This window comes from Agelaius phoeniceus, chromosome 5 (genome assembly GCF_051311805.1).
Source record: "Agelaius phoeniceus isolate bAgePho1 chromosome 5, bAgePho1.hap1, whole genome shotgun sequence".
Classification (NCBI taxonomy): Eukaryota; Metazoa; Chordata; class Aves; order Passeriformes; family Icteridae; genus Agelaius; species Agelaius phoeniceus.
The window spans coordinates 52,975,490-52,996,674 of record NC_135269.1 but is presented as its reverse complement, the minus strand read 5'-3'; the positions used below and the strand labels follow the sequence as shown (position 1 = coordinate 52,996,674).

Genomic DNA, 21,185 nt, shown 5'->3' with positions numbered 1-21,185 from the left:
TTTAATGAACAACGAAACATTTGTTGTGAATTGTATTAGATGGTTTTGCATTCTAGAAACATCAGAGAATAAGACATGACAAGGTCATAAGGCTGAAATAACATTACCTTGGATACTTTGTAAAATTTAAAGCTATGATTCTGAGACTGATGTTTCTGCTTGATGCTTCTCCAATTTTTTTGTGCTAATTGAAGCGTGGCCTGCAGCTCTGTGTGTGCTTATGTGTGTACAGTTGTGTGACTTAGTTCATTTTTGATGTAGACTACACAAAAGAAATCAAGCTACAAAATGGTTTATGGATATTTAACAGCTCCTCTTCAGAGTGTTGTCCTCACTAACTCTCAGAGTTTAAGCCCCAGCTAAGGCATTGGAAGGAAGGTTGGGTTTCATCCCTGACAAGTGATAGAAATCAATATTAGGAAATGCCCTGATATACTTTTAACCTGTTTAATTATTTTAATTAACACACAGCTGATTGCATTCCAGGAAAAAAACAGGAAATGGCTCAATGTCAAATAGGATCTTGTTCAGCAAGATGAACTAGCCTCATGGGTGACTGAGAGTATATTGGTCATAATAAGCTGCATGTGAAGCTTGGTTAGACAGAGGAGAAAATGGCATTTAAGTTTCAGGTGTCTGCTAACTAAATGTTAATGGACTAATGTCTGTTACATAATGACAATCCCAATGAGACAATGTTAAGGATGCAGATGTGTCTTGTTTGAGAAATCTTAAATTATTTATGTGCTTTCAGAACATTCTTATAGCTAATTGCTTTTGGTTGTGGATTTGTACATTGAGTATTGGATTTTTTTGGTAAAATAGCTACATTGCATATACGCCTTAAATAGGAAATTGTTTCGTTCCTTCATTCTTTCTGCAATTCATTATTTCAATTATGATTATGTGACACTGATTTTGTTTGCTTGTTTTCTGTTCATTTTTATTCTAGCAATATATCATATCTGGAAAAATAATGGAGGCTTAGTAAAGAAGTAACAGAATGCCAAGATGTCAGTAATGATATCTGAGAACTATGGCTATGGTCTAGGACTTCCAAGTGCCTGGAGACAGAGGAGCAAAATCACAAATAAAAGCTCTCTTGGCATTGGCAGAGCAATCATTGTATCGGGGATGAAGCCTGTTAGCTGGACCATTTCCCATTTTTTTGGCATTTTTACAATTACTCTAAGGATGGTTATCTTTACTCACCAGGATGCTGCCTCACTCCCCAGGAAGCTGTTACCTGAGGCAAAGAACTTTTATTTGCTTTTCACTGGCCTCAGGAACCTATTAACACAGAGGAGTTGCTTGAGAGGCTGGACAAACTCTAAAAACATTTGTCCAAAAGCACCTAGAAATATAGATGGCTCTTCAGATCCCCACTTTTTCTGCAGACAGGCCTTGCAGCTTAACTAGTTCTTGCACATCACAGTCTGCACTGATTCCTACAGTGAGTGGCTTTCTTTGATCATCCTTGTATGAGCCCCACTACCTTTTGGGCACAACTTTCACTGAGCTCCACATTTCCCTTCTCTCTTGTGGTTCCATAGCAGAGGGATTCTTCTGGAGTTGAAAGGGAAGAAATCTTTCTTTCCTGAGACTTAAGATGCTCTTGTGAGTTACTAGTATTAACAAAAGTTGTTTCCTTATCTAAAACACTTTCTCTTTGGCATCCTTTGACTCTTGAAGTTCACAGAGGTATGTGTGTATCTGCTTGGCATGTTTTCATCCTGGCATGAAGTAAATGCTCAGACTGGAGTCTGAAATGGACAGATGTAACTCATCTCTGCCTTCTCATATTCAGTACATGCAAGCTAATGAGAAAAGCCTGGTATCATCTGAAAGGCACTCTGTCAATTGTCAGCTTGATAGGCTCTTACCCAAAACCTGACAAAAATATGCAGTCAGCAGCGCTGAAATAAGTACATCTTTCTGGGAGTAATAAAACAAAATCAACAAAACCCATCTTAAACAACAAAACCAAAACAACAACCTTCCCCTGCCCCCCAAAAAATAAAAGGAAGGGGGATTGAAGCACAACAAAACCCTAACCAAACAGTGCCACACAGCAGGAAAAATGGGACAAGTAGGATAAATAGGATCCTCAGTATGTCACAATAGTTAATGGTGAAGACAGATATGGGCAGGGTGCACCCAAGCACTTCATGCCATGTAGTTCTCAAATATGTCCTGGTGAGTCCTTGCATACACTGAGATAAACAAATGATTTATGGTCAGAAGATAATTATTCTGTGTTTCCTAGAGTTTTAGGTAAAAAAGTTGCATAATATCTTGGACAGTCCTGAATGTCCTCAATCTCTTCTGATCTCTTTGAATGGCTTTATATAGCCACAGCTTCTTGAAAGAAGTTTTTTTTTTCTTTTTTTTTTCCAGAAGAATCATGACAACAGAAATGGTATGAAAACCCTGTTAATCTGGGAATGTTCCCATAACATGCTTGTGTTGCTGGGGTCTGCAGGTGATCCTGATTTAATAGAGAAATTCATGTCTACTTAAAGTGTATTCATTCTGGTGATTCTAAAAAAATTACTTGTGGTTGTATTTGTGGAAAAGATTCCTCACACTTTCACTCCCACTTATGTCCCAGCATATGTGTTAGCTACTTTTTTTTTCTTTTTTTTTTTGTGTGGAAAATCATAACCATGAACTCTTCTCAGAGGGACTACAAGAAATGTGCTTGCTACTACTCGTGCTGAAAAATAAATTTATAAATAGAAAAGAATGCCCAACCATAACATTTAAAACCAAAATATGCACATGTACTTGATAACATTAAAATCACCATTTTCCACCAAAGAGTATTTGATACTAACCAGTCTATAATACCGTGCAAACAAAACTTTATGCATCTATTCACACATTTTTATATGAGAAACCTAACCACCCTCTTATAACTTCCTCTTTCAGTACAAGCTGTTAGCTTGTACTAGATAATGTCATATCATCCTGCTACTATTTTAGTATGTTACTAGAGTAGTCTTTATCTCTCAGCTGAATTTTATACCATGTGTTGATCTTTAGGGGATTGAGTGATCTGTTCCCATTGCATACAATATTCGTTCCCTGAGCCTGTTAGCTTTTTTGACTTGCTGGATTCTTTAGCTGTAAAACTGAATCAATCTTCTCTGGCTCACAATATATGCTGTAGATTTTAAGATGAAACCTGTCTCTATGGATTTTTTTGAGTACAGAATAAAAAGATGCACTATTCTTTCAAATATGCTGGCAGCACTGAGCTTTTTGGCTACATGTAGGGAACAGCAAGCTTTTTGTCTCACTCCTTCCCTCCTCTCTTCTCCTCAAAACCCCCTCCCACGTGTGGACAGAGCTGTCTCTATCCAGAGGTGAAAGGAACAAAGCTAAGGTGGCAGGGAAGGTTCAAAGGGGCTTATTTTCTCTTCTTCAGTAGCTCCTTCCCCATCAGACCTCATTCATCACATTCTTTTCCTAGGATTGATGGATGCCTCTGACAAGGCCACAGGGATAATTCCTGCCTTGCTGTAGCACTTACCTGTGAAGTAGCTCAGCTACATCTCCTACCCCTGCTGCTGGCAGTGGAGTAGGGAAGGTCATCGACACAGCATTGTCCCACCACTGGGAGGAGAGGTCACGGCACAGCCTCGTTGAGCAGAGAATGAGCTGAGTCCAGACTGGGAGGCACAAAACTGCCTGCTCAGTTCTGTGTCACCATAGCAGGTGACAAACTGGTGTCTACCTATTTTCATTCTTTATCTGGCAGAATTCAAAGTTTAATCTGTGATACAGTCATATTACAGGTATACATATTTTCTGATAGTAGACTCAAGGTGCTGTAAGGGAAGGAGCTAGAGTTCTGTGTTTTTATATTATGGGTTGAGTTTTTTGTTAGAGGGTAAGAACAAAAATGTTACCACTGAAGTATATTTGCTGAGAGTGGCCAATATATCCCCCCAGCTGATACTGGGGAAGAGATTGTAGGGAACAACGAAAATGTAGATGAATTTTTCGCCTGTATATACTTATTGAAGTAATAGCTGAAGGACTGCATGAACCAGAGTTTGCATTTAGATCACTACTTTTAAAACCCACTGTTACACCAACTAATTAATAATGGGGCAAATTGTTACTACTCCTATACTGTTGATGGCTAGAGTTCAGTCTCATCTCTGAATTTTATTCATTTCAGGGTAGGTTTTATGATGCATGTCTCTGTGCTTGATGTGGGAAGAAGCTCTAATAGATTCTGTAAGGATAAAGCTCTACTTGATATTTGTTATTTTAAATACCATGGGCTTTTGGTACTTGCCCTGGCTGATGTTATACAAGAGTGGAATGAACTGTTCCTTTCACAGAAATACACAATTTTAATTTTTTCACAATGCTGAGGACCAAGACAACAAATAAATTATATGCCTCTGTGCAAAATCACAGCCTAAGTTCCCATCCATCAGCTTCAAAAATGTAAAGTTGTGCTGCCTGACCTGGAATTCATTTATATCAGTTTATTTCAATACCAAATTGTTTACTTTCTCCATAAGCCTTGCAAAGGGTACCACTACAATTTGTATTACATATACCCTAAATCTGCATATAATTTGTTTCTTGTAGCACTCCTAGTTTCTCTCTCATTCTATTTTGTGTTCATACATGAACAGCCAGAATTTGCCCCGTGGTAAGTAAGATAAATTGCCTAAACATGGGCATCAAATGCCATTTAAGATACCCCAGGGTATCCATCTGGCCTCCAGCTGCTGCCTCAGAAAGGCACAGATTCTCTGTCATATGCAGATTCTGCATATCTGTGTGGATGTATCCAGTATCTTAGGATATTTTAAATGTCAGTAAAGGTCTGTATTTAATGCACCTGGATGAAAACTTGTTTTGTTGTCCTAATCTTGAACTGAAACATGTAGGGTAAGCATGAAAAGAAGGCTTTTCAGATTTTGAATAGGTGTAAGACAATTGTAATTTTATATTTTAGTAACCACGTTGCTCATTTTCCTCATTTTTTTAAAATGTCTGCTTGCTGTGTGGAGATTGAATAGATAACAGCTTCATTTGTTACAAACCTCATATAGCTTGGTACATTTTTTATTCTTTCTCTGACAGCCTGACATTCACAAATTAACTTTTGCTAGTTGTTTATAATTTTCTGATTAGTTGTTTATAATTTTCAAATTTTTTTTTTTAATTAAATGTTATAAAGGCCTGTATTTACTCTTTCCATTTATTCCATTTCAACCTTCTATTTCATTTGTCTCATTGACTAACATCTTGATTAATTTTTCTTTATGCATTTTTCTTCTCTGGGAACTTTTGGTACTGAAAGTTCAAATAGTTATTCTCCCTCTTTTTACTTTCCTGAGAACAATTTAATTAATATACATCTCTGTAGTAGTTTTTCCTTTTAAAACCTACTTAGAATGAAATGATCATTAAAGAAAAACCTGAACCTTTACTTCTAGTACCTGAAATTATTTGCATGAATTAATGAAATAAGAGTTGATCCTATAAATTTGAAAAGTCTTTCCATAAAGCTGAATGCTAAGAGATGGTGCATAGTTAATTAGGAGATAGTTAAGAGACAGTTAATTGTATTACAGTGCACTACATAGCTGCTTAACTTCCATTCTCCTAAGCCTGCCTTTGAATCCAGGATTCCTTCTTTAGATTCATAGCAGATAAAGTAGTTTATGTGAAACAGCTTAAAGGATGAAGACTCAGCTTAAGTAATTATAATTTCAAAGTTAAAAAAAGAAATTAATATAAATCCATAGACAAACTATTTCATAAATAAGAGATTTGTATCTGGTATCATACTTTATAATGAAATCTGCCCCATTAGAGTTGGAATATTCTGTAAATGGCAGTTGTGAGACTTATCAGCACAACCACTTTTCTACACTTTTATCAATGTGCTGAAGTAACAGGGCCTCACAATAAATAAAATTTTAAAAAATTTTCATATAAGAGGAATCCAAGTGTTGATTTAATTTAAAATATTTTTTTAAAAAATAAGGCTCAGTGCTATTCTTAATTTAGGAACTTTTATATATTAATCATTTTTATATGCACTTGGCCAGTACTACACATGAACTTGTGGTTTACAAGTAAATCTACTTCTTTTCCACTTCATGAAATGTAAAGAGAATTTCTCTGGAGGGCATTGGCCAAGTGCATGCTGTAATCTCACAGGGATCTAATATTCTGGTCTGCAGTGTGAGAGGAGATATTTTAGAATCATGTGAAATGTAATTTGACAAAGTAGGCACATGAAGGATTAGGTAGTTGCTGAGCAGCATCTCAAGAATATCAAGGTACATGTTTAAAGATTTCTTCAGAAGAATGTGAATTTTCAAGTCCAGTGCACAAATACAACAGTTGCTTATCAGAAAGGGTCTTCCTTGATATTTATGTAAGGCATTGAAAATTCAAAAGGGTCCATCACAGCCTTGAATCAGACTTAAAAATGTCATCTATTTTACCATTTTTTCTTCTCTAAATAATTTTTCTGGCTATTTCAACCTGCATTTTGAAAGGCTCATAAACAGCTGAGGTCACAGGAACATTCTGAAATGTCTAGCTGAGGTGCTAATTTAACACCCAGCGTTCTTTAATGATGATTGCTGCAAAGTGGGAAGGAGGAGGGAGAATTTCTTTCAGTACCAGAGTATTACTTTATACCTAAAAATTGTAAGTCCTTTGCTCAGCAAAGAGATACTTCTGAAACAGATCTCAAAATAAGTTAGAAGCTATGTCTTTATATTAAAAAAAACCAACCCAACCCAACTCAAACTGAAAAAGATTGGTATGAAGGAGAGATGAAAAATGTAAAAGCTTACACATGATTTTCCACAGTTAGCCAAGTTTATTATGTAGTCTGGAAATTCTACCTGGTAGTTTTGTTCTAGGCATCCAGAATAACTTAAAAATTTAGTTAAAATGGTGACATATTGAATACAATTATCAGTGTCACTCATGAGCTAAAATTACACAGGCAACATAACTAATGCAGAATAAAATATGAAAAGGCTCAAAGACATAGTTCCTTCATTTCTCTTTAAATTATTAAATTGATAATTTATTAATGATCAATTTAATAATTGCTTTAAAAATATTAAATGATTGCTTTAAAATTATTAAATTATTAAATAATTGCTTTATTAAATGATTCCTTTAATAATATTTTTAAAATTTAAATCGGTGAAATTGTTTCTAAAAAAGTACCCTGCTTTTTCTGTTTTCTATGGTGGTCTAAACTAGCAATATAGGCACATTTATCCTAAGCAAAAGTAGCATTTTTCCTCTGATGGTTTCCAATGAATGTGGTTCCCAAATGAAGGTAGCCAAGTTCATTCTCTAGTATAAATACCCTACTCAAGAACACAACTGTTTGTTGTGGTTTCCCAAAGTATTTTTTATCTAAGCTGGATTTTATGTAGTCCTGGCTCACTACCTCAGGTCTTTGTTCTATTCTGTGCTACTTTCTCTCTACAGTGTGTTAAATTTAAATTTTGCAGGTAGACCTCAATGATTAACAAGAGGAGCATTTAAATTCTGTCTTAAACTTGAACTATGATGCAATTCCCTGCAATGGCAATGATAGAGTCTATGTGGCAGTACCAGATGGCAAGAGTGCTCAGTTCTGCATATCTAGTTGTCACAAAAAGAGACACTTGTATACTTCCATGGCATTTATTCGAGTGCCATACACTGAATCCAAGGTTGCCTCCTCACATGAGATTAGTTGTTATGGTCAGCTACAGTGTTTCTCCACATGGTTTATTATCTGCTCTCTCTACAGTGTTAATCAGTTTTTCCACAGAAGTATGCACTTTAATTTGATGAACTATCCAACAAAGTGTATTTTCTTAGAAAACCTTCTCAATTTGAGGACTCTCCATTCCCAGATGCACTCTTCATTCAGGTCATTCACCAGGGTATATTTTTCTTCAGATGAGGTTAACATTTTTAAAGAATATTAATTAACCCTTGGTAGTTTGTTTATAACCTTGAGGCATCTAGTTTGCCTTACATTTTCATTCCGTCCTTACACTTTCAAGACTTCTGCTACCATCTTGCAGTCATTATTTTGGAAACCACTGGTCAAATCCACAGGTTTTCTTCAAAAGCCTTTAACTTTGCTTTCCTGGTTATGCAGCTAATGGTTTATCACCACAATCCAGTCATGCATACCTCCTAGTTATAGTTCATTAAATGTTTTATTCCACAATGGAATGTGAATATAATAAGACATGGATTGAAGCAATAGTTTCCTTGTTAACAGAATACACAAGTTATGGCAGCATTGCTAAAACACAATCAAATATATTTTAGAGCAGGCACTGTGGCTGTTACTGTACTTTCTAAAATCTGTAGTTTAACAAAGAGATAGTGTTTTTTTCTCAGTGTTAGGGAGTGTAAATCTTCTGTGACTTATTCCAGCTTTTAGCAAGCCTGATTTTATTAACTTGACAAAGGTTGTTTGACTTCCGCCTCATGGGAAAAGTCTTGCTGGACTCAGTTGGAGAAGCTGCTGAATGTAGCAAGTTGCTATGTCCCTGTTGATTGTGCATGAGATGCTATTGTGCTCTAGCTGAGAACAGCACTACACCAGAAAAGAAAGGTAGTTCTGGTTTGGACTAGTCAGTCATTTTGTACATGTGTTGTGGATTAACCCCTGCAGCTGAGCATCACACAGGCTCGATCCTTCCCCCACCAGCTGGACTGGGAGAGAACTGGAAGGGTAAAACAGAGAAAACAGATGGGTTGAGATAAAGACAGTTTAATAAGTGAAGCAAAAGCTGCACACATAAGCAAAGCAAAAGGACTTCATTCACCACATGCTATGGGCAGGCAGGTGTTCAGTCATCCCCAGGAAAGCATCACACATAGAGTGACTTAATGCCATCTCCCCAAATGTCCCCTTCTTCCTCCTTCTTCTCCAGGTTTATATGCTGAACATGATGTTTTATGGTAGAGAATATCCCTTGAGTCAATTGGGGTCATCTGTCCTGAGTGGTCCCCTCCCAACTCCTCGTACATCCCCAGCCTCCCCAGTGGTGGAATGGGATGAAAAGCAGAAAACACCTTGACTCTGTGTAAATGCTGCTCAGAAATAGCTAAAAGAAATCTCTGTGTTGTCAACAGTTTTTAGCACAAATTCAAATCAGAGCCCCAGTCAACCTACTGTGAAAAAAATCAACTTTATCCCAACCAAAACCACGAGAAGATATTTCTAAAGCCAGCCATATGTTATATGGCTCACACTCTTATTGCTGAGCATTATAATGTTTTAAGTTCCAATTGGTCTTAAGGTATACCAAGAACATTTCCTATCTCTTCATAAAAATGACTGTTTTTCCAAGAGGGCTTCAAAGGCTGCTGAGTAAAAAGATGAATTCTATTGTTGCTATACGGTAATGTTTTGAAAGTTACCTCCATAACTATGAACGAACAACAGCTGAGTATGTGTTTGTTGGGTGGAAGAAATTTATTGCATCAACCTGCTGTGTGAGCAGTGAAGAATAATTTCATTGCTTGAAAGATTGTAGACTGGGATTTTTCTTGCCCTTCATTCTGTCAAAATAATTGGGAGCAAAGCATGAAGATATTTCCAAAATTTTCTGTAGAGTCTCTTCTATCTTCATGGGGTCTTAAGTCTTTACCACACATAATTTTTGATACTCTTCTTCCATGGTTGCTCACGTCCAATTTTTGCAGCCAGAATTTTTCTGGCAGAACTGTCAAATTGGCACGGTATTTAATGTGCCACTTGTCACTCTCAAAACACTGTTTATTTCACTGGATATCAATTTTATATGAAAGCTGTTATACAAAACAAAATGCTTTAGAGAACAAAATACTTTATAGGAGAGAGACAGACAGACAGACAAGAAGAATTTATGTTGAAATCTTGGAGTGTGTAGACTGCTCCTACTTCTACTAGTTTATTTCTGCTTGATAGGTACCCAGAATTTCAAACGTTTTTTTTCACTCTCTGGAAACCACTCACAGTGGACTTAGTGCCTCTAGGTGGTACATTAACATGTGTTATAGTGTAGGAATTTACTGTGAACTGGTTATTCTTTTCTTGGGTGTTTACATGGAGAAACATGAAAACATTGTGGGGGCATTTTTTTGTGGTTTGGGTTATTTCCCCAGTAAAGATAAATTTCATCTCCAGTCACTGAAATAGAACATTAGCATACTTGGATTTTTCTTCAATGGACCTCAATGGTAAATATGATTCACATCTAAATAAAAATTTGGGGAAGTGGAGTAGGTTTTGAAAGGTCTCTGCAGGAGTGCAGGTCCTTGATGTCACCTTGAGGGAATCCATCAAAGTGTGTTCTAATTTGGCTGGTCTGGTTGCCAAGGTAGATGTGTAGTTTTCAATCTTTGAACATTTTGTTGATCGAATAAGAACAGTGTCGATTTATAACTTTTGACAGCTTCAGCAATGGCCTTTTCTGTCAGGCAGTGTCATGTATAGAGGAGAGAGCAACAAGCACAGTTGATATACTTAATTTATTTTGATAAAATACTTTTTCATAGGTGGTCAGTGTTAGAAACAGCATACGTACTGTAACACAATTTAAACATTTGCATCTCAAGGTATTTTATGAGTATTGGCTCCTAAGTTGAGGATATTAGCAATATTTTTGTACTTAACTGGGAAATTTTTAACGTAGTTTATTACAAGATTGCTATTTTTTGCCTGCTGCCAAGTATACACATCCTAAAGTTAAATTGCCTTTCTTCATGTCAAAAAAAAATTCTTCATTTCTCTTTTATACTAGAATTTCCTAATGTTCTATAATACACATAAAAAACACCCTCAACCAAACAACCAAAGAAAAAGACAGCAAAGGATTGTATTTTAAAATTATTTTCATAGAATCATAGCATAGATTTTGTGATGATGATAATATAATACATTTTGTTTTGGGGAGGTTTTTGAATTTATTATCATACTATATTTGCATTATGAAGAACTTGTTCAATTTCTAATTAGAATTTTTTTCCCTAATGTATATTTTTTAAAATTCCTTTAAAGGCATTTTTTGCTTTTTATATTTTTTCAGGGAGTGCTGGAACGCCTGTTGTTTTCAATGAAAATGGAGATGCTCCTGGACGCTATGATATTTTTCAGTATCAAATCACCAACAAGAGTACAGAATACAAAGTAATTGGTCAGTGGAGTAATCAACTTCATCTAAACGTGAGTACAGTGTTTCCCTTAGCATTGTCCTGCTGAAACTGGCTGCTCATGGCTTGGATGTTCACTGGGTAAAGCACTGGCTGGAGGGCCAAGCCATCCAGAGATGTCAGTGAATGAAGTTACATCCAGTTAGGAGCTGGTCACAAGTGGTGCTCTCCTGGGGTCAGTACTGGGTCCTGTTTAATGTTTTCATTAATGATCTGGACAAGGTGATCATGTGCACCCTCAGTAAATTTGCACACAAGACCCAAGCTGAGCAGGAGTGTTGATCTGCTGCAGGGTAAGAAGGCTCTGCAGAGCACTCAGGACAGGCTGGATTGATTGCCATGGCCAATTACATGAGGTTCAACGAGGTGAAGGGATGAGTCCTACACTTGGGTCACAACAACCCCAACAGTCTGGGGGCAGAGTGGCTGGAAAACTGCCCAGCAGAAAAGGTCCTGGGGGTGTTGGTTGACAAAGCTGATCAGGAGCTGGAGTGTGCCCAGACAGCCAAGAAGGCCAATGGCATCTTGGCTGTATCAGAAATAGTGAGGCCAGCAGGACCAGGGCAGGGACTGTCCCTCTGTACTTGGCCCTGGAGAGGCTGCAGCTGATAGAATCATGGAATCATCAAGGTTGGCATAAACCTCTAAGGTCGTTTAGTCTGACTGTCAATCAAACACTGCTAGGACCACCACTAAACCATGTCCCCAAGGCCACATCTACAAGTCTTTTAAATATCTTCAGGGATGGTGATTCCATCACTTCCCTTGGTAACCTATTCCGTTGCTTGATCACTCTTACAGTGGAAGAATTTTTTCCTATTATGAAATCTAAACCTCTCTTGGCGCAACTTGAAACTATTTCTATCACCCTGTGAGAAAAGACTCACTTCCACCTGTCTACAGCTTTCTTTCAAGTAGTTGTAGAGACCAATAAAGTTCCCCTTGAATACTACAAGACATTGAGGGGTTGGGGCATGTCCAGAAAAGGGCAATGAAGTTAGTGAAGGGTCTGGAACACAGCTCTTGTGAGAACTAAATGAGGGAAATGGGCTTAGTTATTCTGTTAGGTAGAAAAGGAGCCTCAGGCAAGAATTTACTGCTCTCTACAACTACCTGAAAGAAAGAAGTGATGGGACAGGGGAAACTACTGGAAGTTGCACCAGGGGAGGTTTAGATCAGACATTAGAAAAAAATTTCTTCATTGAAAGGCTAATCAAGCACTGGAACAGGTTGCCCAGGGAAGTGGTCACCATTGCTGGGGGTATTGAAAAGATATGCAGATGTGGCCTTTAGGGACATGGTTCAGTGGTGGATTTGACCATGTCAGGCCAATGGTTGGATGTGAAGATTTACATGTCTTTTCAACTTAAATGATTCTATGGTTCTACAAATCAAATTATTATACTGACATTGGAGAATAAAATAATTTAATACTCAAATTAGTAAACACTTAAAAATATTATTTATTCTCTGTCAGTTGGCAGAACAAAGCACTTCCCCTCTGTTCTTGAGAAGACAGTAAAAGCTTGCACAATAGCCTGAATAAAATTCTTTATATTTTCAAGTCAGGTGGGTTGTGTAGTTATCAGCTCCTTCAGATGATATTTTCAAATCATTTTATATCTGTTATTCCTCAGAGAGATTAATAAACTAGGCAAGGAAATAATAACTTTTCCTTTAAAAAAAGACAAAATTATGGGGACAGGTAAATTGCCCAGGTATTTCAAATAATATAAGAGGATGGAAATGTATTTCATAAAATACAAGTTTGAATTCTAACCACTTTTGATTTAGTTAAAACATAGGGATGATGAACTACTGCAATAAAAATATTCCTTGAATATAAAGGGAGATTTAGGTGTTTTTCTACATGAATAACTAGGATTTGTATTGCCCCTGATTACTTCATAGCAGAAGGAACAAAAAAAAAAAAAAGCCACAATTTACCCATCATTAGATGGTGTTTTTAATTGCTGTCTTAATTGCTTTTGTAAGTTTTGGGGTAGTTGAATTCCATCTGTGCATGGAATTATATTTGGGTTGAAAATTGCTGTCCTAACAAAATTCAGAGGATATATTACATAGACTTGTATGACAAATAGGCATCAAGGTTTAATTTCAGAATTTTTTGGGTCCAAAGTACTTTCTGGAAGAAGATGTCTTCATGTAAAGAGAGAAGAAGAAAAATGAATTTAATCTCTTTCCTTATTAGATATGCAATATACTTGTGTTAGCTGTTTGGGTACCTCTGCAAATACCAATATTGTTTTGCTAAAGGCTGATGAGAAGGGCAACAGTGTGAATTGATGACTAGATACACCAAAGTAAGTTTATGCAGTGAATTCAATAAAACCACAAAAAGAAGGTTTCAAATATCTCTGGTTTTCCATGTGAGAGGTTCCTGATGAAGAGTTACAAAGATAGTGTAGAAAATATTTACAAATTATTCTCCTGTTCAGACTATTTTGCAATAATTATCTAAGTGCTATCCACAGGACCACATATGATAACTCCCCATTTTCATCCACAGCTGTTAAACCACTATAGCATATCTACAATTTAATATCTGTAACTACTTGTCAGGGACTCATTTATTTAGTTATTCTGTCCAAATAGAAAAAAATCTTACCAAAAGAAGCCATGTGTTGCAGATTGTGTGGCAGTGTTATTTCCCTTCACTAACCTGATATCTGTGTGTTGGAGGGCATGAAAGGAAAAAAAAAATGCTTAAGCAAGTTTAATATTAAACATTAATTTCTGGAAAAGACTACAGTTAGATTCTTATCATAACTATTATGAATATATTTGAGATTTTGATAATTGCTACATTTTTCTGAAATGTTAGTATTTATTAAATTAACTCAAAGACTGATACACACATTTTGCACAAATGCTAGTACTAACATAACAGTTATATAGCAATATCAAAAAAGATGCTGAAAATTTTGCTTCAATTTTAGTTCCTTTATGATCTGTCTTTTTCTATGTCCCCTTAGACATCTAAGTTTTTCATTAAGCCAGTAGTTTTTCAGTCCCATTATTTCTGCCTCATGTATATGTACTCAGGGGAACTCTGAAATATGAGTGGATTTATGGGTACTCATACTGCTGAAACCACATTGTGCTAACCACATTGACCACAAATCTAACAGGAAAGGATTTATCTAACATGCCCTCATTACCTCTCATTAGTTAAGGATGTGTTGAATGTTGCTTGGCTCTCTTTTTCCACCACCATGAGCTCACATGCTGGATGCAACTGGTTTTTCCAGCTCTCAGGCAGGCTCTGTCCAGTATGTGGAGTTGTGAAGATACAGGTGCGTTGTCATCTTATCGTAGGGGCTCCGTACTGTTGTCACCTTATCACAAAAGTTCCATACCTTCATGGTGTTTCTCATGGACAGCTCCTCAGACCACCAACTCTTTCTTCTTCACAAAGCAGCCAACTGACTCCAGCTCCCTTCTCAACCAGCCAACCCACTCTTCTATAACATTCTTCTTCTCATTGGGTACAGCTGTGGTCTGTTAAAGTCAGGCCTGCTCCTAATTGATAATTGCCCCAGCTGCAACTCCTTAGGGGTGAGATTACTTTCTACACTATCTTTATTTTCTTAAATTCTATCCCCCTACACGAGTGGGCTGGCACAGTGCCCTGCAGTGTGAGGTTCTGCTCCCAGCCTTGTGTTAGGGTCCTGCTCTTGCTCCACCACCCCCTGCTCACTGGGGCCAGGATGTGAGCAGGCATACAGAGCTCACTCCTCCTGCACGCTCACTGAACTCTTAGCAGGTGCTGATGGCAGTATGACAGATGATGATCTGCTGTGGCAAAGCTGTTGCCTCCTCTCACTAGACAAAATATATTAAAACCAAGCCATCTTTTTGAATGATTGTCAATACTCCAGATCATCATATTGCAAATTAGGAAATGCTTTTGATTGCCAATGAATCATAGGGAACACAGTGGATGTTTTCATTAGTTTCTGTGAAAACATCTATGTTTATTGAAAGTGAAGCAGCATTAAGATGGCAGAACAATTTTTACCCTGCTGCTCTTTAAAGGAGATGCTTTTAAAATACAATACTTTCCCCCCTGTACCCTTTCTCCTCTAGTTTACTTTTAATGAAGATACACGTAACTATGATTTTTAGTGAATATTTGTAAGCTAGATATCCTGTGTAGATACCTCTACCCTGATTTTTACAGATATTTCTTCCTCAAATTGTGTGGTAACATGTTGTAGCTATGATGTGTTTATGATTATGTTCATCTATGCAGCTGGTATTGTGCTTCAGAAAATTTATCGTTTTTATTAATCTGTTCATTTTTCCTGTCAGAAAAATAAATCTTGAAAGTATCAGGTTTTTAGTACAGTTCAACCCTTGGAAAATTATTGTAAGACAAACTAGAACATATCTTCCATTTAAATAACTTAATTGAAAGGTTTCTCTTTTCTATTTCTGATTTCCTCATTCCCCCTACTTTTCAATTTTCCTTTTCCTTAAGATGCTCTTTGCTAATTTAGATCATATTTTGGCTGCAGGTTTGTTGTCTGGGCTGTGTCTTCTCATCTGGTAGCCAGCCCCAGTCTGTCTCTGGCCACCACCCTCAGAATTCAGGGTTGCTCTGCTGATGTCTCTGGCTCCTCAAAGTTTCACTGACTCTTCAGGGTCCTTGTCAAGCTCCAGACTTGTTCCTTTCTCCTTTCAGTGCTGGTTTCCCTTTGGGCAGAAAGTGGCTGGATAAAGACTCTGCATCACACTCCCTAAGGGGCTCTTTCTCAGCAGGCTTCACCAGCTGCAGGGACCCTTCTAGCTCTGATGCTGGTTTCTTCATGGAGACTTCAGTGGCATTAATGCTCTCCTTTAGGCTAACTGACCTTTTAAATTTCCTCTGAAGCAACTATAGCTTCCAGATACAGGCACTTCATCACTACTGATCAGTCCTACTCTTGTAATTCTTACAAAAGAAATGCATGACAATGCTGATATAGTAGATAAATTAAGAAACATTACCAATCTTCCAAATTAAATTTTTTGCATGATTATTGAGTTTGAATAAGGTATCTCAGTCTTTGACAGACACAAGGAAATTCTGAAAGCAAATATTTAGAAATGTCCAACAATAATCTCAAAGAACCTGACTGTCTGATGAATCTGACCATGTAAATTCACACCTGTTTTAGTAAAGTCCTTTTACTCTCCAAGGTTTCCTGACTTTAAGTGATCTTAATATACTGGAAACAACCAGACCTTTTAAACTTTTAATATGATTTTAAAGGAAGAAAAGAAATAACTGCCTTAGAATTTCTGCTCATTGATGATACATTAACTGTCAGTGTTTTCTGTTTACTTTCATAATTTTCATTATCAGTAGAAAAAAGATAACTTAATTTTCAGGGAAGTTAAAATGCTTTCTTCCAAAAAAAAAACCAAAAAACTTCTGGTTTATATGATGAATAAAAATTCAGGCAAAGGTAGCTTTTCTGCAAAAGTTATGTTTTATTCATATTGTAACAGCATTTTGCATACCAGGTAACACATAAAAGTTCTCTACAGATGTGTGGGTTTAGCAAATTTGAGCTCTCAACCATGTAATGTCTGTACAAGTAAAGTTGTTAGAAACAAGCTTGCTTTTCTTTGCACTTATAATTTGAATCAAGTTCTTTTTATGATTAATAATGAATTCACCCTTAGAAACTGTGTTCTGTATTGCATGTGTTATAAGGGCTAGACTAGACATAGATGTTGACTGGTGGTTTTTGTCAGTGGCAGTAGATGGAAATAGTTCCAGTCCTAAAATTTTGATAATGACTTCCTGAGTTCCTTTCCTTAGAAACCCATTCAGTTTGTTTTGGTAATTTCTTTTTTTCTCTGAACATTTATTTTAAAATCCACTAAATGCATTTTAAAATGCTCTGCTTTTAAAGCTAAGTACCAGTTGGAAAAAGAAATGTTGAAAGAATTTTAAAATCTAATATTTGACTTAAAAAAAAACCCCACATATTTTAAAATACAATTTGAAACAATCTAAGATTACATTTCAAGCTTATACATTGTTTTGATCTACCAAAATCTATGTTTAAAGACTCCATTATGAAAGAAATATGTAAATCTAAATCCATATTCTTCCAAGTTAATGATTTTGATCTTCTGATGAGTCTTCAGGCAGACACAATTATGGGTGATTTCAAGATCACACATTTAGCTGATGCAGTTAAAATGCTGGAGTGGATGTCAACTTATGCGATACTACTCCTTAAGAACAATCCAAAGCATATAAAACCCTTGCATGCTTCCTTGGAGCTGTTTGAGGCTGGGTTGGATGGGTTCTAAGCAACGTGGTCTAGTGAAAGGTGACTCTGCTCTCAGCAGAGGGGTTGGAACTAGATGATCTTTCAGGTTGCTTTGAATACAGGCCTTTCTCTGATTCTGTGTTTCAAGTGAAAACAGTGAGTTTTAAAGAGAGGATTCACTTGTATTTGTTTTGTTGTTTGGTTTGGCATTTATTTGTCTTGATTTGTTTTGTTTTTCACTGGAGCACAAGAGTTCTGTTAAAATAAAAAAGAGATTTTACAATAACAGATTTCTAACATTCTCTTAGAAATAATAAGATGCATAAGCTTTCACATTTATGGAGTGTATGCACCGAGGATATAAATGACTCAGGGGCATCCATTTTTCCATAATGATCTTGATTTATGACGAAAACTATAAATTAAAATTACACTGATGTGATGAACTATCAGAGAGACAGCCATAACCACCATCAGCCTTAAGCACCATGATTGGTGAACTATTAAAAATTGGGAACCTCACACTGACAGTGAGCTTCCCTTCAGGCAGCCAGATCATAAAGATATTTGAATCTGTATTTGATTTCTCTTCTTTTCTAGGCCTCATGTCTTGTATCTAATACTGAAAGACTCCATCAACACTGAAATTAGTCAATTATTTTTGAAAGTTACAGATTCAAAATCCATTAGTTCCCTTTCTTGTGACATGGTAAAAGAAAATGACTCAAAAAACTTCTGATGTTTTCCATAACTGCATTAAATAACTTTTAAGCTTTGCTGTAGGCCACTGTATTTCATTAAAGAAGTCAGAAAGCCTTTTCTTTTCCAGTGGTAGCTATTATATAATTGATAGATGTTTTTAAAATGCTGAACCTAAGCCCTGTGCTTAACAGACGAACACAGTACAGGGAAATACACAACAAAAGCACTTAGTGCTGAATATGATTATATCTATAAACAAAATATGACAATCACATGGCCTGCAGGGTGTTCTTCTGCCTGCATGTAATAAGGCAGTAGAGTTCAAACTTTCACTCTAACAAACCCATGTCATTTGACTGAAAATTGTTGATCCTAGGTTAAAAATAAAACTAAAGGAGACAAACAAAAATGTTTTAGGTTCTTCTATTCTTCTCAAAATTGTACTGCTATCTTTCTTTATTCTTCATAAGGCTGAAAATAGAAGAGACTGTTACGGTTTTAGACTAGTTAGGTAGACTAGTTCACAAAACTAATCCTGATCTTAGCATTGGTCAAGTAGTATGACTCAGCATTTGGTCTTCCCTACTCTTCATGTCTTAGGTCAATATGAAAATTGTGTCTGCTAAGGACCAATTCTAGATTAAAAAGATAAGTCAACAGTAGGCTACTGTAAATGAGAAGTGGATACAAGACAAAAAACACAAGAAACATGGAATAAAATTGGGATTTTATGCTATTGAAAGGTTATGGGTTGAATTGATATAAAAAGTTTTGTAATGGAGAAGAAATAGGCTGAATACAGATGTTAAAAGAGCATTAAATGATTTTCAGAAGTGCCCATATTAGACAGAAACTATTTCAGACATAACTGAAAATCAAAACAGAACCTACATTCAAGAGCCAATGACCTTAGAAGAACTGAAGGGGAATGACAACTTGTCTTCCTTTTGAAGTTTTTTTTACTTTGGTCCTAATAGTCTTTTTTCCCCCTCAATGAAATGGACTTCTTGACTGATTCTCTATAGAAAAACAAAAAAAAACCCCAAAAAACCAAACAAAAAAACCAAACAAAAAAACCAAACAAAAAAACCAAACAAAAAAAAAACCAAAAAAAACCAAAAAAAAAACCAAAAAAGAAAATGGATAAAAGATAGCTGCTGGGAAAATGTCCTGAAATTTGATAACCATTTTTTCTTCATTAGAATGATAGGAAATTGCCAGTGAAACAGTTTCTGCTTGAGAGTTAGGATGAATAGTGACTTTTTTCTCACCTTGTAAGTGTGAGTGAAAGTCAGGTTCCTGAAATGAAGCATGAAGTTGCAGTTGTATGTTTGGCTGTGAATTTGTCACAGGATTCTTGACTGGGTGGTGGATATGTTATAGCTTTTTGTGTTCATCCTTTGTAAAAGTGGTATGATTAGAATTAATTGTTCTTTCATCAGCCATAATCAACAGGACCAAGAGCATTCCTGTTTTTTTCGACAAACTGGAAAGGAATGACAAGCATAGAACTTATGTTTTAAAATATTATTTTCTCTTTCACAGTAAAAAAAGTGAGCAGTGATAGAAAAATAAAAAATCAGGAGCTTTTGGATGAATTCCCAGAGAGTTTTGAATTCATATAGAGGACTACAGAGCAGGGTTAGCTACTCCCTGGTACAAGATAATGTGTGTTTTAGCCTTGACACCACCCTGAAATTTACATATGTCTTGTAATTTGATAATTGAGCTGCCCTTTAAAGCTTGAAGCAAATTGTTTAAAAGTCCTTAAAAGCAAAAATTGCAGATTAAATTATTAAATTAATTATTGCTCATTCGTGTTACATAATGGAAGTCTACCACAAAATTAACAATCATTAAATGGAAAATGAAAAAGGCCTTCAATAGTTATTATATGATGAAAGAGAATAACCAGCAGTTAGCAGAATAGTACTGTATGATTATTTTTTTCTGTTTGCTTTGCTGCAATTCTCTTCATCTTGCACTAATATTATTTTAATTACTTCAGGATAGTAATCTAATATTTATCCAGGACTTTTCATCTGGATAAACCCCCAAACACTATTTAAAAAAATATATTTAAAGATAGGGAATTATTTTTTGAATATCCAAAATGGTATCACTAGATTTAATGGTGATACTAATACATCTTAACACAGGAAATGAAGAATACATAGCTAATTTAATTGTAACTTCAGCTCAGAGTAAACAGATTTAGTGTTGAATATGTCAATAAAATATGCTTGAAATGACTGGGTCAAAGAAGGAGGATTGCAGTGCCCTTTTCTGGTAACTGCAGGAATTGAAGTGTACTCCCCTTTTATGGAAAAACTTAGGCTTAAGGCTAAGCAATAGCTTGGGAATGGTAAACTGATTTGCATCACCAGAAGCCATTACAGCAAGGAACTCCTAGACTTGTGATGTAATTGATCTGTTCTCTCTTCTGCAGTGCTGTGAGCTCCTTAGCAGAACTGTGACTTCTGTCTGAAAAGTAAAGGAGCTGGAGAGAGTCCAGCTGCAAGCAATTACAATGATCAGCCATCTAAAAGTATGCCTTTAGGGAAAGATTGAGCAAACTAGGGTTGTTTAGTCTGAAGAAAACTGCACTGAGGGGGGCTGTGTTAATCTCTTCCAATACAGAAAGGATTATTCAGGAAAAGAACTATGTTAGGCATAGTTAATTTGGCTATAAGGAGAAGTAGTGGATTTGAATTACAGTGAGAGATATCTAATGCAGACATGCTAGAAGATTCTAAGGATGAGGATAATTAAGTACTGGGCTGCCCTGGGCTGGTTGGAGCAGGTGAGCTGTAAATACTGATTTTGCACAGTGATTCAAAGATGGGGTCATCACTTCTAAAGTTTTCTGGCTTTCATTTGTTTGGCGGGTTTGATCTTCTAATAATCCCCTCAGAGGCAATGTCCTGTATCCCTTGAGCAAATGCTGGGAAGCATAGAAGCAACTGGACTCCTATA

General features: G+C 36.3%; 1 protein-coding gene across 5 annotated transcripts in view; it reads left to right on the top strand.

The window, feature by feature from the left end:
* GRM8 (glutamate metabotropic receptor 8) overlaps positions 1-21,185 on the top strand; it is a 320,010-nt gene that overhangs the window by 238,340 nt on the left and 60,485 nt on the right. For all 5 annotated transcript variants that reach the window (XM_077179022.1, XM_077179021.1, XM_077179025.1 and 2 more), the window contains one exon: positions 11,091-11,227. In XM_077179022.1, the coding sequence (XP_077035137.1) occupies positions 11,091-11,227 (137 nt within the window). The remainder of the gene's footprint in view (positions 1-11,090; positions 11,228-21,185) is intronic.